We start from the raw sequence: 19,744 nt of genomic DNA on the forward strand, positions 1-19,744 counted from the left end.
CAAAGGGACTCTCACTCAGAGTAAAAGGCAGACTGTATGACGCATGCGTACGAACAGCCATGCTACATGGCAGTGAAACATGGGCTGTGACTGCTGAGGACATACGTAAGCTCGCAAGGAATGAAGCCAGTATGCTCCGTTGGATGTGTAATGTCAATGTGAATACCCGTCAGAGTGTAAGTATCTTGAGAGAAAAGCTGAACATTAGAAGCATCAGTTGTGGTGTGCAAGAGAGACGATTGCGCTGGTATGGACATGTGGTGAGAATGGATGAGGATAGCTGCGTGAAAAAGTGCCACACCCTAACAGTTGAGGGAACCCGTGGAAGAGGTAGGCCCAGGAAGACCTGGGCTGAGGTGGTGAGGCAAGACCTTCGTACATTGGGCCTCACCGAGGCGATGACTACTGACCGAGACCTCTGGAAATGTGCTGTGCGTGAGAAGACCCGGCAAGCCAAGTAAGATCATTGCCAGTGCCTCTGGACTGGCTCTTGTGCGGGTGGCACATGAGATGCACCATTTTGAGCGTGGCCGTTGCCAGTACCGCCTGACTGGCTCCCGTAGGATTTTCGAGTGAGATCGTTGCCAGTGCCCCTGGACTGGCTTGTGCGGGTGGCACATAAAAGACACCATTTCGAGCGTGGCCGTTTTCGTGCGGGTGACACGTAAAAGCACCCACTACACTCTCTGAGTGGTTGGCGTTAGGAAGGGCATCCAGCTGTAGAAACTCTGCCAAATTAGATTGGAGCCTGGTGTTGCCATCCGGTTTCACCAGTCCTCAGTCAAATCGTCCAACCCATGCTAGCATGGAAAGCGGACGTTAAACGATGATGATGATGATGATGATGATAAAGGTTGGAAATCAGTTCCAAAACAATCTTAATAATGGGAATCTTTGTGGAGGAAGCAAACTGGTGCGACCATCATCTGCTATCACAGTGTTGATGACATGTTAATTACTTTGCCCATTCCACCAGACTTTGTTCTTACCAGGCCCTTAGCATAGGAACAAGAAAAGTCGTTAGCACCTGACCAAAGTGTCATCTCAAGTCTCAAGCAGAAGACGTGACTTAATGTTGCTTTCATAGGTTGATTACGAGGAGTGTCCTGCGCCGTATCCAATGCTCATAGTACTGACAAAAAGTAGTATAGATATTGCACAAATGTGTGTATTAAAAAATATCATATCCTGAAAAAGAAAATAATAATAATAATAATAATAATAATGATATAAAGTGTGTTTTCTGAGTATAATTTAAATGAAAACTGAGTACAGACATACAATGATAATAATGAGGAAAAGGTGGAGCAAACAGCAGCAGACGCTATGCACGCCTCGTGCTAACTGACGCCTGTTACGAAGTCACTTCAAGGGTAACTTTGAATGAGCGGTTGATCAATAAATTAGTTGTATTTATTTGAGCCGGAAAATACTTAGGAACCTATACATGCGTTATGTGAAATAAATCGGGAACAGCTGATAAGTATTGGTGAAAAAACAAACAAACATAAAAAAGCCTGATAAAAAATTACAATCATACGGAAAAAAAAGTGAATGGAAAGGTGAAATATTTATTGGTCAAGGGAGATAATCAAATTTTAATTAATTTTTTTGTTTTTCATCCTCCCCCCCCCCCCCCGCTCTCGTTTGAAAGATTAACATTTTGCAATATTTAGTAATATTAACAATATTGTAATTGATTGACAAAATAAAAATTCACGTGACATTAAAGAATATTTTCTAATAAATCTAAAATGTCAATCAATATATATTAAATCAAATTTTCCATACCACCCCCACCACAAGTTGAACGTATATTTATCTTTATTACGAAACTAACGCTACAAATATTATTAGGACCAGAAGACCTCAACATCGACAAGTATGGCAGACGACCCTTGTGGTTAGTAAGCTTTCTTGTTTTATATTTTTAAACAGCTGCATAATGATTTTACTACTTTTAATTTACTAGTCGGTGTATGTAGGTAAGCTCCACTTATAAATTTCAGCATTCAAATGTATACGTCTTTGTAAAACTTCGTGTCGAATCCACGCGAAGTGCCTGCTAGTTATTAACGAACGGCTCGGCGCTGAGTTGTAACCAATCCTTCTTAATTGTTAACATTTGAAACCGATATAGTCAGGTTTACACGTAGATATATACATGGATATATATATATATATACATACATACACACACGTATATATACACACACATATATATACTCAGGTATACATATATACACGTACATACACATATCTACATACATAACACAAACACCGACATACATTATCTGTCTACCTATCTATCTATCTGTCTGTCTATCTATCTATATATCTAGCTAGCTCTCTCTATCTATCTATATATATATCTAGCTAGCTCTCTCTCTCTATCTATCTATATATATATATATCTAGCTAGCTCTCTCTCTCTCTCTATCTATCTATATATATATCTAGCTAGCTCTCTCTATCTATCTATCTATCTATATATATATATCTAGCTAGCTCTCTATCTATCTATCTATCTATATATATATATATATATAGCTAACTCTCTATCTATCTATCTATCTATATATATCTAGCTAGCTCTCTATCTATATATATATATCTAGCTAGCTCTCTATCTCTCTGTCTATCTATCTATATATATATATATCTAGCTAGCTCTCTATCTATCTGTCTATCTATATATATATATATCTAGCTAGCTCTCTATCTATCTGTCTATCTATCTATCTATATATATATCTAGCTAGCTCTCTATCTATATATATATCTATCTATATATATATATCTAGCTAGCTCTCTATCTCTCTGTCTATCTATCTATATATATATATATCTAGCTAGCTCTCTATCTATCTATCTATCTGCCTATCTATCCATCTATCAAGCAGCAAACAAAACATGTTAAACCGTAGTCACTGTTTCGCGTACCGTCTTTCAATGCATCTCAATATTAATTGCTGTTTAATGTACTACGTACTTTTTCTTCAGGCTTGTGTGCGTGTATATATATATATATTTACATGTATGTATAGACATCTAAGAATCCATAAGACAGGAAAGAAAAAAATAAGTCACTCGTACATTTATCAATAGAATGTATGTCCATACATGTGTCTGGATATATATATATATATATATATTCTGTATGTGTGTGTATATATATTTCTGTACGTGTATGTGTGTAACCGTGTTAGTCATGTAGGTTATAAAAAATACACATTACCAAACTGTTAAGTTATTCAGTTTTGCTTTATAATTAATTATTCTGTGATAATATATTTCCAAGGTATTTCATAGTGTGTGTATTACTAGCAATTAATGAAACAAAAGTGGAAATATCTATATATCTAATGACTAATATGATTATCATGGCTATCCATTTGTTTTCGGTTTAACACAATCTGAAACGAAATCATTAGCCAAACACTACAACTCAGGTATTTGTGAATGTGTGTGTGTATATATATATATATATATATATATATATATATATATATATACACACACACACTAGCATATTTTATATCAAACCTGATATTAAAGTATTCATTGTTTATTACATAGGCGGAAAAAAATTATTCAGTTGGTTTTTTAAAACTGCTTAATTGCAACTTTTACAATTTTGGTGGTGAGATTATTTCGAATAACCCTTAAAACTGATAAATATTAGAAAATGTTTCCGTTAAACACAGACTAACATGGGAGCCGTGTTTGATTAGTAAACGTTTAACTATGGAAACTAATGACCTTCCACTATGGGATTCCACTCCTGATCTATTCTGTTCTGGCCTGCTATAAAATTATCGTTTTTATTAGTGTTTCTACTTCTCTCCTCCCACTCCTTTTTGCTCTGGCAACATCAAGACTAGTTAGTTACACTACTATTATAAATTTTTTCCTAATACACATGTACTCTAAATCTGTTTACCTCGCGATTTGCTGTGATATCTAGTTGGAGGGAAGGAGTGTATATTATCTATCTACCTATCTTGTTTGTGTCTATCTTTATACAATGTTGTGATGTCCTCTAAAACTTAACCCTTTGGCGGCTAACTTACAAAACCTTTTTTACTTCCTTGTTTGTATATAAATATTTTGACGTTGAACAGACAAAACAAAAATTTCAAACGAAGTTACGCCTCAGTAAAATCTGACGATTTTTTTTACCTAACATACGATAATCCTGTTACAGTGTTAAATAATTTTCAGTTTTCTTTTGTTCTCCTCTTCTGTAACATCTTTATTATAATAGGCTGTGTTTATTTCTATTTCATTTAAAGGTTAAGTAGAAATATGTTTATCAGCTCGACATAGCACTCTCACAAAGACGCAATTCTCTCTAAACTAGGACGAAGTACTGTGGTGCTTAGGTTGTATGTGCGTGTAGGTTTTTTTTCTAGTTTTATTTTGGTCTGGTCAGAGAAGCTGTAAACAAAAACTAGTGTAAAAGAGCTTGTTCATCATACCAATTTGACAGCTAGGGGTTTGTGATGTATCTTTCTCCCTCTTATTTTAAGCAAAATAGCGAAAAACATGAAATAAAAAAACAAACAAACTGGAGAATGTTACAAAACATGAAATCTACCCGAAATGTAGCAGCAGCAGCTTGATTATGAGTGTATGTACGTGAGATTTTGTACGTGTACAGAATAGCTAAGTGTGGATATTGTGATGATTATGATGATGATTATGGTATCGAAGTCGACCACCTTCTCTTCCTACTTAGTCTGGTTTTGTGTATGTAGCAGTAGTGTCGACATTGAGTGAAAGGATGCTATTAACTCGAGATAGACACAAGCCAGCTACTACCACCACTAATATATAGCAAATCAATCTATTCTCCCTCTGTTTAGTCATTTACCTATATATATATATATGTGTGTGTGTAACCCCATTACTTGTTTGTTTGATTTTGATTGTCTATATTGATACTTCTCTTGCGCTTTTGAGGGGTGGACGTATTTTACATTTAATTATCAGTTGGCGTTCAATTCTCCAACCGTATTCTTTGATAGGGTATATAAATTTTGATATTTACCCTTCCTTTCTTTATCGTTTTTTTTTTTCGTGGTTTGATTTTTTTTTAGTGTTGAGGAGGTAAAAACACATATATATTAATAATTTATAGCTAATACCTAAATTTAAAACTTCTTGTTCATAAAAGCGTTGGTTTAGAGATTAGCATTTGTGCGAGAAGCCTAATGTATTGATCACATTGAAATGCTGCTAGTTTCGAATTACCAGTTTGCTGACAGGACTATCATTTATAAATATATTTCTCTTACTGATATGGCTACTTATAATGATGTGATTTAAAGAATTCGTAACATTTCCTTCTCTTCTTTACGCCGCAGTTACTCAGTCTTATCAGTAGACCCGTTTCTCTGAAAGCCTACACCTTGTATTATTTCAGGACTCATTGTACAGAGAAAAACTTTCTCTTGGAGAGGTATTATAGGATAAAACAAACCTAAGAAATATCTATCCAAACACTCATTTGTAGACTAACTACATCCGATCCAGTTAATTTGACTTGGGGGGAATTTGTAATGTTTTGTGTATGACACTGGGATTTTGTTTGTTTTTCTTTTTCTGTAGACGGAAAAGCGGGATAATTTTCGCTTATATTCATTCATTTTATCGAAACAAGTTGTACATACAGATCGGTATTATATATTAAGATATATAAATATATTTGTAAATCAGTTTTACTATTAATGATTATAGTAGCTGTATAGTGGTAAATGATATTAACAAAATATACCTGAGTAATTTTTTGTTTCGTTATTTTTTTTCATGTTCAAAGATAACATTTAAATTTCTAGGTCAACATACCCTAACCGAACTGTGAAGGTCAGTTGTCTGTTGCTCAGTCATTTTCACTTGTAGTCGAAAATTAGTATTTTAAGTATTGCAATATGTTGTAACAATCAGTTTCTCGACATACTGCATTGAATATATGCTCTTTCTTTCACCTTTCAAGGTAGATTCCCCGATGGAGCCATTCCACTTACATCGCTAATGTCCTTGGGAAAGGCATGAACATTACAGCTCCTCACTTCCTTTTACAGTTTCTCTCAGTTAATGCTCGCGTAGAAAAAACTCTTTTTCTTTCATTCTTTTCGTTTTATCAATCGTGAAATAATTTGTTTCCCCGTTAAGTTGTTCCTTAATCCCAGGTCGGACCGGTCGTGCCTCTATGATCAAGGGCATTCCAGCTATAACCATCCACTATTTTTTCTTCAGACTTCATGTTTAAAGGGATTTATTATTTGATTGTCTATTTTATAAATCTTATATTTTACACTATAGACTAGATATGATAGATTTAGTTCGATATGAAAAGAATGCAGTAAACTTTAAAACCAATTTGCAAAATGGGAACAAATATTTTTATTTACATTGAATACTGTACATATGTTAATACAAATCGGTCAAATAGGATCATTTTGAAGGGGTTTATCACCCCCTTTCATGAGGCTTGACCCATGGTTATATACATTACCTGTATGCCTAACTCTTGTGGCTGACAAAGTTGTTGAAAATCTCTTCAAGAAGTGATCCTTTTGATCTGTTACAACTGAACACTGCAAATAAAATGTTTACACTTTCGATGTCATTTTAACTAGGTCCTCTTTTGAATTTGTGAAAAGCAGTCACTGAGTGAAGTAGGAATTTCAGATTCAGTGTCTCTTGGCAAGAGTGCACCAAATCTTTATATTTCTGGCCTTACTAGTGGGGAAGACATTTGGTTTGTTTTATAACTTGCAGCTACGACAAAATACCTCAAGAATTTTATGGTAGTGTTATCATTTGTTGATTTTTGCCTTGCATGAACTAAGTTAATTGCTTGATCATGGTGTCAGTCTATAGATGTGTGGCCCGAAGTAGATTTTTTTTTGTCTGTTGGAAGTCTTTCAAGTGACGCTGACTGTTAATGAAATTGATACAGTCTTGGAATCAGATTGGTGATAAAATATACTATTAATAAAAACTGCAAATGCATGAAATATATATACTTTCTCTCTTTTACTCTTTTACTTGTTTCAGTCATTTGACTGCGGCCATGCTGGAGCACCGCCTTTAGTTGAAGCAAATCGACCCCAGGACTTATTCTTTGTAAGCCTAGTGCTTATTCTATCGGTCTCTATTGCCGAACCGCTAAGTTACGGGGACGTAAATACACCGGCATCGGTTGTCAAGCGATGTTGGGGAGACAAACACAGACACACAAACATATACACACATACATACATATATATATACACACACACACACACACACACACACACACACACACACACACACACACACACACACACATATATATGGGTTTCTTTCAGTTTCCGTCTACCAAATCCACTCACAAGGCTTTGGTCGACCAGCGGCTATAGTAGAAGACACATACCCGGAACCATGTGGTTTGAAAGCAAGCTACTTACCACACAGCCACTCCTACGCCTATATGCAATTATTTTGCGAACTTACATTTTAAATAACTGTATGGAGAAGTGTTTATGTAACATGAATAATTTCTCTAATTTGTTTTGGACTGTAAATTTAAAGTTTTATTTCTTACCTCCGCAGTAGATAACCTGCTAATTAATAGCTCTTACCTGGTGATTCAGTCTTTAACATCTCAGTTTCTTTTTTAAAACAAAGAATTTTCTTTACTTGATGAATTAGTTGGAGTTAGATGTGGCATCTATAATGTTTTGAGCCATATTTTGGTAAAACATCAATAACAATTTGTGTAAATGATTAAATTAGTATAAACCTCCAAGTCAGCCAAACTTGTTTTAACTGATATATTTAGCCAATTAATAGAAGGGTTTCTGTAATCATTAGCTTCCGACTGTTCACATTGTATTTTTCATCTTATGGTGAAAAGACCGTATATGAAATTTGCTTTGTCTTTGGTGATTTCATTTCATTCATGGAATTGAAAATGATATACTTGAAAATCTTGTTTTCCCTTTCTGTTACCTTTCTCTTGCATAAGAAGTTTGTTGACTGGATACATAAGCTCATAAAATCTGTTATAAACCTTGTAAAAATATTGAGATTTAAAAATTGTCACTACAAGTTTAAAATTGAAAGTAATGCCTTTTGAATCAGGCAACATATTAAGTTTTATTCATTTGTAACTTCTGTAATTTGTAGTGTTACCTTTGAATACTGCTCTAAAATTGAACTGTTTATAGATTCCTTTCCTTGTATATTTTCAGCCAGACTCTTACAATATGGCAGTATCATATGGGATTTAGGTTTCATTTCTCGAGGCTAAAGAAAATGGTAATCTTTCCAGCAAATATAGCTAATGTTACTGTAAAACAAAAACAAAAAAAAACAGAAGTTTATTGCTGGTAACTAATGAAGATAATGCATGTGTTTACATGTTTATGGCTTGCAAATGCTATATACACCTGGTATATGCTAAATCTGTCATTTCAATATACCACATGAGATAGGTCCATAGCAAAAGGGATTTCTCTCATCTGCAGAACTTAATGATGTATAAGAACTGTGGATATTTTGTGAAGCTGATAAGAAATAGGTGTGTCACTGTCTTTCCAATGATTACAATTGTTCCAGCTGATTAAATTCTGATTTCAGAACCAGGGTAATAAAGTTATCCAAACTCAAAAGAATAACACTTATGAATCACTTATATTATTTAAAATTTTAATCTTAAGCACACTTTGTCACATGATTATATTATCCTTCATGTGTATATCCTGAAAGTTGTTACAAACATGATCTATGTCTCCTAAATTCTACATTTCTGGGAAAATAATTTTTAATATATTATCTGGGTCTGATCTTTCCATTTACAAGAGTGTATGAAAAGTGAAACATAAATCCAATATGACACTGCTGTATTTTAAGGCTTCTGGATGAACTATACAAGGAAAGGAATCTGAAGACAATTTAACATCAGAGCAGTGTTTAAAAGAAATGGATGGACATCCCATATGGAAGAACTTAAAACATTTTAAATATGATGGATTTAAAAGATGAGAATTAAAGAGGCCTGGAAGTTTCCAGTTAGAAGAAAATTTATAGTTTTATGTATGTAGAGGTTGATAAACCATTATGGGATGAGATGCATTATGGTATAAACTTAAAAAATATTAAAAGAACCTGATCAATAAGCTCAGCTCAGACTTCATTTTAATAGGATTGCTTTTATCAGAATATGCTTAAATATCATACTATACAGACATTTTGTCTATGAACACAATTATTAGAGTAATGAAACTTTGAACTACAATTTTTTTTTTTCAATTTAACCTTATATAGAAATGACACTTTAGGTGAATGGAGTGTATATATATCATCATCATCATCATCATCGTTTAACGTCCGCTTTCCATGCTAGCATGGGTTGGACGATTTGACTGAGGACTGGTGAAACCGGATGGCAACACCAGGCTCCAGTCTGATTTGGCAGAGTTTCTACAGCTGGATGCCCTTCCTAACGCCAACCACTCAGAGAGTGTAGTGGGTGCTTTTACGTGTCACCCGCACGAAAACGGCCACGCTCGAAATGGTGTCTTTTATGTGCTACCCGCACAAGCCAGTCCAGGGGCACTGGCAACGATCTCGCTCGAAAATCCTACAGGAGCCAGTCAGGCGGTACTGGCAACGGCCACGCTCAAAATGGTGCATCTCATGTGCCAACCGCACAATCAATACATACAAGATGTAAAAATGTGTCCAGTCTGTATTTATCTTAATAATGTACTAGGTAAATTGAAATTTGCTTAGTAAAAATCTCACACATCATCTGTATTATATATAAGATTTACAGTTCCATTTTTAGTTTATACTAGATAACTCTTAAACATTGCTTTTCGACTTTTGCCTTTATTGCAAATATGAATAATAATCTTGGTGCCTCAGAGCCAAATCATAGATGAAATTAATATTAGTCATTGTAACCTTGGATACTAAGAACCTATTTACCATCTTAGACAATATTAAGTATTTTACATAGCTACATTCTAAATGGATAATATGACTATAGTAATTGAAATGTTATGTGACAGCTTGGCTTTGCCACACTTTCGAATATTAAACTATTGTCAGCTTGTGAAAGCAAACATCTTAGTTCTATCTGATAAACATGTTATGATTATCTCTGCTATATGTTTTGAAATATCTGCCATACATAAAAAGCAAGTCATTATTTGAGATTTGAACTGTCATAGCATTTATGAAATTTATAGATAAACCAACCCAGATAGAAGGCAATAGACATTGGCAGAAGTTGACATAAGACTCATTTTAAACTGTGCAAGTTTCACAAAGGTGACTGCTAGAAAACAGTGAATAGGAAATTTGCTGATCTCAAACCTGTACTGATTCCCCCCTGTAGAATACACCCTCTTCATTATTCTCTTGTAGTAATAGGATACAATCATCATCATCATCATCATCGTTTAACGTCCGCTTTCCATGCTAGCATGGGTTGGACGACTTGACTGAGGACTGGTGAAACCGGATGGCAACACCAGGCTCCAATCTAAATTTGGCAGAGTTTCTACAGCTGGATGCCCTTCCTAACGCCAACCACTCAGAGAGTGTAGTAGGTGCTTTAACGTGTCACCTGCACGAAGGCCAGTCAGGCGATACTGGCAACGGCCAAGCTCGAAATGGTGTCTTTTATGTGCCACCCGCACAAGCCAGTCCAGGGGCACTGGCAACGATCTTACTTGGCTTGCCGGGTCTTCTCACGCACAGCACATTTCCAAAGGTCTCGGTCAGTAGTCATCGCCTCGGTGAGGCCCAATGTACGAAGGTCTTGCCTCACCACCTCAGCCCAGGTCTTCCTGGGCCTACCTCTTCCACAGGTTCCCTCAACTGTTAGGGTGTGGCACTTTTTCACGCAGCTATCCTCATCCATTCTCACCACATGTCCATACCAGCGCAATCGTCTCTCTTGCACACCACAACTGATGCTTCTTATGTTCAGCTTTTCTCTCAAGATACTTACACTCTGACAGGTATTCACATTGACATTACACATCCAACGGAGCATACTGGCTTCATTCCTTGCGAGCTTACGTATGTCCTCAGCAGTTACAGCCCATGTTTCACTGCCATGTAGCATGGCTGTTCGTACACATGCGTCATACAGTCTGCCTTTTACTCTGAGTGAGAGTCCCTTTGTCGCCAGCAGGGGTAAGAGCTCTCTAAACTTTGCCCAGGCTATTCTTATTCTAGCAGCTACACTTTCAGCGCACCCACCCCCATTATTAACTTGGTCGCCCAGATAGCGGAAGCTATCGACTACCTCTAGTTTTTCACCCTGGAATGAGATAGAAATTGTTTCCTGTTTGTTTACAGTCTTTATTGCACCTGAACATCTGCCACAAACAAAAACTAACCTGCTAGTTAACCTGCCTTTGATGTTGCTGCACCCCTTATTTGTCCATAGCTTGCACCGGGTACATCTTATAGAGTTACTACCTACTCCTTTTCTACATACTGAGCAGGGCCATCTACCTGAAGGGGTTTGTGTTTTATCTACCTTCCTACTTATTAGGATTTTGGTTTTAGCTGGGTTGACTCTAAGGCCCTTCAATTCTAGACCTTGCTTCCACACCTGAAACTTCTCCTCTAGTTCTGATCGTGACTCTGCAATTAGGGCAAGGTCATCAGCATAAACATATTCTACTGAAATATTAATTTTACAGTGACTAAATATGAGCCACATTCTTGTTGGTATGACCAATTTATGGAGTTGATTCAATAAATGTATGTTGAATTAGAAGTTGATGTTGTACCAGCCTAAATCTTTAGTTGTACTGAACTGTTATTTTACAAACCATTGTTTCACAACTAAACACCTAGTGGAAAACAGCTCTACTAACAACAATGACTGCCAAATTTCCACACCCATATGTCAGTGCCATTGAAAACTATGTGATTAGCTGAGTTGTTACTTTGCATTTATAGAGTTTTCTTCTTGCTGGGGGAATAAAAAAATTGTTCCATTCCACAAACTTTTACAGTTAAGCAAAGCCTTGGAAGTTATTAGTATGTTATTACCTTAACCCTTTAGTGTTTAAACTGGCCATATCTGGCCCAGATATTCTACATGTTTTATATTCAAACTGGCGATATCTAGCCTCTCACACCTAACCTACATTGACATTCTAAAAATAAACAATCACATCATTGAAACCTCAAAGCTATAAGATAATGCATGATTCATTCAAAACAATTTGAGTGAAAAAGTATAACATTTAACAGAGTAATCTGAATACTAAAGGGTTAAATGTGTCGCTAACCAACAAAGATTTGATTTTTCTAGTGATGGTGCATGGCCTGGTGGTTGCACTCATGATTGCTAGATTATGGGTTTGTTTCCTGGACCAGGTGACATGTTGTGTTTTTGAGCTAAACACTTCATTTCATGTTGCTCTAGTACTGTGTGGTGACTGGCATGTCAAAGAATAGACCCAATATTTCTTGTGTGTCATAAAAGGTGACTAAACATGGTTGAGGAAGGATTTGCACTCTATCAGCAATAACTATCCAAACAGACTCATGGGTTAGAGGGTTGTTGCCTGAGTACTACTAAGGTGTCATCTCCTAGGAGTAGGGGCTCCCCAACAAACAGTGAATGCTGCAATGCAGTGTTACAGCACATACTCCCAAACTACTACTTCTAATAGTGCTTGTAATACTGTAAATTCAAACCAGACTGATAGCTTTGGAAGACCTAGGTAACAAAGGAGCTTCTATGACATCACTTGGTCTGTTAGAAATGGCAGCCGAATGACCCTCCATGTACATTACCACATGTGAAAAGAGGACTCCTTGGATAATATACTCTTAGATACAGTGAAAAAAACTTGATGGTCACAGCTGAAATATCTTTAATCATAGGCTTGGTCTATTTCTCCTGGCCTTGAATTGAACAACAACCATAGCTATAAAGAAATGCATAGGCATACAACCTTTACTCAAATACTTTTGTGAACATTAAAGCATTAGAGAAATGATTTTCTGTATTAACAAAGCCATGATATTCCTGACTAACAATTCCCAACAACAAATAAGAAAAAAAATGCCCAGCCTAAACTTACCACCTACCTACATTCTTTTTATGAAAAAAAGTTGACACACCTAATGACAGCACTAGAATACTAGACTTTGTGCTTTTGGCCTTCACATTCAAAGTGAGAGGATTAAATCCAATAATAGCAAAAACAAAAATACAGTTACACCTGAGCCTACCTAACATAAGAGAAATCCCTACAGACTTGGTTACAAAGTTCTACATACATAGGTGTAGGAGTGGCTGTGTGGTAAGTAGCTTGCTTACGAACCACATGGTTCCGGGTTCAGTCCCACTGCATAGCACCTTGAGCAAGTGTCTTCTACTATAGCCTCGAGCTGACCAATGCCTTATGAGTGGATTTGGTGGACGGAAACTGAAAAAGCCCATTGTATATATGTATGTATGTATATATATATATATATATATATATGTATGTGTATATATTTGTGTGTCTGTGTTTGTCCCCCCAACATCGCTTGACAACTGATGCTGTTGTGTTTACGTCCCTGTAACTTAGCGGTTCGGCAAAGCAGACCGATAGAATAAGTACTAGGCTTCCAAAGAATAAGTCCTGGGGTTGATTTGCTCGACTAAAGGCGGTGCTCCAGCATGGCCACAGTCAAATGACTGAAACAAGTAAAAGAGTATACATGAATAAATTTTAAGCAATAACATAACCCTGGTCAATTAAAATTTATCCTCAAATAATTCCCCATAACAACCAACCATAAAAACCTAATGACCACTTCACTAAACCCACACACCCAAGGAAGATTTTTAACTCAAGAGACTATATAAAGGCAAGACTAACTCCAAAGCATCACAGTCCAATGATAGCTTAGCTGGCCAAAACTTCGAAGTCACTGTCAAATACACACTTGTTTAAGAAGAGTGTGTGCAGGTACGGCTGTATGGTTAAGAAAGCTTACTTCCCAACCATGTGGTTTGGGATTCAGCCTCACTGTGCAGCATCTTTTGCAAGTGTCTATTACTATAAGTCCTAAGCTGACATTAGCCTTGTGAGTTGATTTGGTAGACTGAAATTGTAAGAAGCATGTGTGTATTTGTATGTACCATTGACTTGACATCAGGTGATGGTTGTAAATTAACATCACAATCATATGATTAATGTAGTTCATTTCTAGTCTTCCATAAAAAGCCTATCTGGCCATGGAGAAATATTGCCTTGCTTGGAAATAGGTGAAGGATGTGACAGGAAGGCCATCTGACCATAGAAAATCTCCCTCAACAAATTCTCTCTGAGCCATATAAGTGCAGAAAAAAAGGACATTAAAACAGTGTTGCTGCTGATGATGTATTATAGATGCAGGTATGACTGGTTTAGAAATTTGCTTCCCAATCATGCAATTTTGAGTTCAATCCTACTGCATAGTACCATGATCAAATATCTTCTATACAGCCCCAGGCTGATCAAAACCTTACAAATAGATTTAGTTGACAGAAACCAAAAGTTCCTTGTAATATATATGTATGTGTTTGATTCTGTTTTTCTCAGTAAATTGTGAGCTACAATTTAGATAAGTGTTAGTGACAGGAATGGCATCCAGCTGTAAAAACAATACCTTAGAAATATATTTATCTAACTCATGGAAACATGGACATAAATACAAATTAGAAAATAATTATATATTTACTTTTTCCAACTAGTTTCAGTTTTAGTACAAGAGTATTGAGTATTGGCTTGGTTAGAGAAAAACAGGCAGCATCCAGGCTTGGAGGTTGGGGATGGCTGCCTTAAGAAGCAGAGCTTTAAAATTTATAGTTATCTTCAGGTTAGAGATCTAGTGCAGTTGCTTTCATCATAGTGGACTCTGTTGAAGGTACCTAAAAGGCAAGTAGTGGTTTGAAACAAAGTGAGGGAGTGATTGTACCAATCAAGAATAGGTGCAGTCCTGTAGACTACTACACTGATTCCCTAAACCCATTTTCAGTCGGATTGCTTCAGGTAACCATTGTTAAAGTACAAAATGCTTGAGTTGCTGTACAATAGGATCAAACTCAGAACCTTGTGATTGCAAATCAAGTTTTTATGTACAAAACTATTTAGCCACAGAGGAAAGCTTCAATTTCACTTAAATGCATATATTTTGTGTATGTGTATTAAATTGTCTATATATTAACATAATATGTTCTTATCTAACTACCATTTCAAAGGTGAAAGAGAAAGAAAGCCATAAAAAAAAGAAGGGAAAATAAGAGATGATAGATGGTGGTGATCATGATGTTAATTTGTTGTTAGCAATCCTGGTAGTGTTGGTGTCAGCCATGTCAATTGTTGCAAGGCAACAGAAGGAAAAATTTCAGTTCACAAAAATTGTTTGCCATTATTTCTTTACTTACTTATAAAAACTACCATGACCATCTCCATTAACTAACACCATACCACAACAAACTATTACAGTTCTTATTGTATGTGTAAATATGTGTGCGTGTGATTATACATCTATGGATTCTGCAGCATTTCATTTTGTTCTTTTTTTCCTGTCTTTCACTGTTACCACCCCAACTAACACCTGTTAAAACTTCTCTTATTTTTTCCTGTCTCCCTCTGTTTTGCCTGCCATTTGCTCTTGTCTTCTCCTCCACAATAAGAACAAAGTCCCCCAGTTCAATAACAAAAGCCTTGGAATTTCCATGGGTTTTGCTTATAAGACTTATTTGAAGACTTTTTTCTTTTTTAAAATGGTATTTTAATATTTCACTACTGTGTACTTTTATATAATGTCTATGATAGTTGTTGTCATCATCATCATCATCATTTAATGTCCGCTTTCCATGCTAGCATGGGTTGGACGGTTTGACTGGGGACTAGTGAGCCAGATGGCTTCACCAGGCTCCAATCTGATTTGGCAGAGTTTCTATAGCTGGATGTCCTTCCTAATGCCAACCACTCCGAGAGTGTAGTGGGTGCTTTTACGTGCCACCGGCATGAAGGCCAGTCAGGTGGTACTGGCAATGGCCACACTCAAAATGGTGTCTTTTGTGTGCCACCTGCACGGGAGCCAGTCCAGCGGCACTGGCAACGATCTCGCTCGAATGTCGATCTCGCTCGAATGTCGATCTCGCTCGAATGTCGATCTCGCTAATCTGATATCAGTGAAGAAGGGCAAGTTGGAAATAAGTATGAATGGATGTAAATATAATTTGGAAGCCTGAACAGAAATCCAAATAAGCGGAAAATGTTATTGAAAATTAAAGTGCACTTCCAGGATCTGATTCAGGTCATAAGCTTATGACAATAGTTAGTGAAAATTGGGTAAGAAAATATGTTATTCATAACTGAAGCGAAGAACAAGGAAAATCTTACTTTGACACAGCTAAAATTAACCTAAGCAGTGTGATAGGCAAAAAGAAATATGCTGAAGATATAAGTAAATTAAGAATAGTAGTTCAAAAATTGTGTGTGTCAACATAGAAGGATTAACATGGCAACATTAATTATAGTGATATCATGTATTTAGGAAAGTAATTGCATTCTTATAATGGCTTATTAATGCTTCTGTTTGCATAAAGCTCATTGCTTAAGATACAACCAATACAAAATGTTTCTAATTGAGTGCTAATAGCACATTTGGTTCAGAACTTCATTTAAATGTTTCAATTGAAGATTGACTGTTTACTGTTAATTAAAGAGGTCACAGGTTTGTTTCATTTGAATGCAATATTCAACTTTCTGAATGGAATTTACAATTTTATTATTAAAAGAAATCATTATTAAAAAGATTAAATTTTGTATTTAGTATTTTCTATATTTCATATTATTTTTATTGACAATTTAGCAGAGACATGTACATATGGATATTTCTTATATTTATAGATTTCGATCATAAATAAAGTATTGTATTTCTTTTTGGTAATATATTTTTTGTTTGATACAATTTAATTATTATATCACATTGTAACTTAATGATTATAACTTTTTTTTTTGCACTAACATGGACAGTACATCACCACTTATTTCAATCCTTTGTCATTTTGTCTCAGAGTTCCTGTGTCATTGGCTGTGACCTTGTAATTTTTTCCCCATATATTTGGTTTTCCTCTACTGTAGGTACCTTCTATTATCACAATATTCTTTTACATAGCACTCTTCATCCATTAACTTTCAACATCTATCATATGTAGACACTGTCTATCTGATATTCTTTTGGTAAAGGCTTTTAATGCCTAGTTATTCTCTCAACTTGCATGTACTCCACCATTTATGCATATTAACATTATGTATTTAATGGATCATGTGTAACTAATTTTTCTCCAAATTACACTAATCCTCCACATACAGTGATGTGTCTTCCTATCATACAGTATCACACTTTTATATACTTTATACTATCTACCTTTTGAATGGAAGATAGTAATGCTTTGTTGTCAACATCTTGAACTTCCTTTCTCACTCATTCTTCTGTATTCTGGCAAGTATTTTTTCATAAGTCACCTATAGTACTGATTAACAGAAACTATCATACACAGTGAACTGCCCGAACCTTATTTTATAGATGCCAGTTATTGCCAACTAGTCCTGTATATCTCTCACATCTCCAGTTCTTGTTCTCGATCATGCTGCCAGAGATCCAACTGTACTTCCTTGTATGTCCATTATTTGAACTGAGTTAATAGCATCAGCTATTACATATTGAGGAAGGCCACTTGATAGCACTGCAGTTTCATTAGTCTTCGATATATTTACCTTTTTTAAGTTACTGGATTCTTGACAGTTCTTTCAGGTTTGGAATGTTATTTGCAACTCCTAAAGATTCTGCAATGAGAACCAGGCTTTCAGCATATAAATATTCCCAAAGATATACATTATTTGTTCATTTTCTCTTAATGTTTTCATGTTTATATTAATAGATAACCAAGCTTGTCTTCATAAGCTTTTAGTCACTAACCAGCATGTGGAATGTACATTGTTACTTTTCCACAGTACATATGTACCCGCTTAGAAGAGATAAGCTTTTCTGCTGTAGTGAAAGAAACCCAGCTAGAAATATTGGCACTGCAACTTAAACCTTTCAAACACTTGTACAGAATTGAGAATACTTCTTATGGTATAATGATAACAACCTTTCTAAGAGAGTAATCAGTCTTAAATAAAATTGGTACAAAGTGGTGAGGATCTCTAATACTAGTGTCATGAAAAAACTGTTGTTGCTGTTAGGAAGGGCATGTAGTAATAAACCTTTAGCCAAAGAATAATGCAGTTCAGTCATAGAATCACAGGGCAGAATTCCAAAATATTATAGTATGTAAACTTCTATTTATGTTCATAGTTGTATAAGTAGAAGTAATCTTTAGGGTGTACAGTTGTAAGATTAGATTAAGAAAAGACAGCTAAGGATAAGAAATTTTGTTTCTCAGTCATATCAAAATGCTAAAAGACTTGCAGTAAATATGTGATTATGATGAATTTTCTGTTAACACAGTCAACAGCTACAAGGGAATGCATAGTGTTTTAGAACAATTCTTAAGGTTTTGAAGCTAATAGATTAGCTCATGAAATTTAAGAGAGTCAAAATAGAACAAGTCTTAATGAATTGGATTGAAATTGATGCAAGGCAAGGAACCAAGGTTGTTGTGACACTAATTGAGTCGTCCTCATGAATAACCATTCAGCAGTCTTTGATAAGCAATAATAAAGATTAAGTAGAAGTCGTATGTAGACTAAAATAAGATCTAAGATCATATATTCAGTAAAGAATTTCAGATTTAGATTATCTTTTATTTCAGTTTCTTCATTCTTTTTTTCAAACCCTTACATTGAAATGTAAAACTAATTTTCATGATTATAATCTATAGAGTCAAATGGCTTGAAAATGTGAGAGACTAAGACCCAGATTCTGTCCAAGTACTCTCTCAGTAGATACACAATTCTTAACTACAGACTGAGCAACTAATAATAATAATTTTATTTTTATATAATAAAAATACAAACTATAGAACATTTTTTTTTTTGCTCTAGGCATTACATAAATAAACCACCATGAGTAACTGAAATCTCCCCCCCCCCCCAAAAAAAATAGTCCTCTGGTGGTGGTTGTCAAAGTTCCAAAAATATTTTTATGAACCTATACTAATCAGTTTTTTTAACATTTTGTTACATTAGATTATTGATAGTAAAGATTAAGTTTCTAATCACTAGTTTTGAATGAAAATACCCTTAATTGGTTAATAAAGCCTTTATCTTGTCAAGTTAGGTTAAAATAAACAGTAAACACACTTGAAATTATTTTGAAAAGAATTCATTTCAGCATTATCATCATTATACACAGTATATCATAAATCATTAGATTGGTACTACTTGCAATTAATGAATCCAGTTTGTTCTGTATACTTCCCATTACAAACTGAAATAGTCATCTTTCTTCTTCGACAAGTCAAATTTTAATTTTTTTTTCTGTTCTTGAAACCATCATCATCATTTAGCATCCATATTTCTTGCTGGGATGGGCTGGATGGTTTAACAGGATCTGACAAGTCAGGGAACTGCATAGAACTCCAATGTCCATTTTAACATGGTTTTTATGACTGAATGCCCTTCTTAATGCCAACCATTTTACAGAGCATACTTAAAGATTCTTCATCTTACCAGCACTTGTGAGGTTGCCATGTAGCTTGCTAGACAAGATCCCTTGA

At 35.4% G+C, this 19,744-nt stretch overlaps 1 protein-coding gene across 2 annotated transcripts in view; it reads left to right on the forward strand.

The window, feature by feature from the left end:
- The first annotated feature begins 1,855 nt into the window (after positions 1–1,855).
- LOC106868451 (mannose-6-phosphate isomerase) overlaps positions 1,856–19,744 on the forward strand; it is a 50,507-nt gene continuing 32,618 nt past the window's right edge. The window contains exon 1 of one of the 2 annotated variants that reach the window (XM_089348990.1): positions 1,856–1,985. Coding sequence is in view for 1 of the 2 variants with exons in the window: in XM_014913726.3 (XP_014769212.1) it covers positions 1,885–1,903 (19 nt within the window). In the remaining variant the exon portion in view is untranslated. The remainder of the gene's footprint in view (positions 1,986–19,744) is intronic. The other variant, XM_014913726.3, reaches the window with a different exon arrangement.

The sequence above is a fragment of the Octopus bimaculoides genome, chromosome 3, assembly GCF_046866305.1.
Source record: "Octopus bimaculoides isolate indiv1 chromosome 3, ASM4686630v1, whole genome shotgun sequence".
NCBI lineage: Eukaryota > Metazoa > Mollusca > Cephalopoda > Octopoda > Octopodidae > Octopus > Octopus bimaculoides.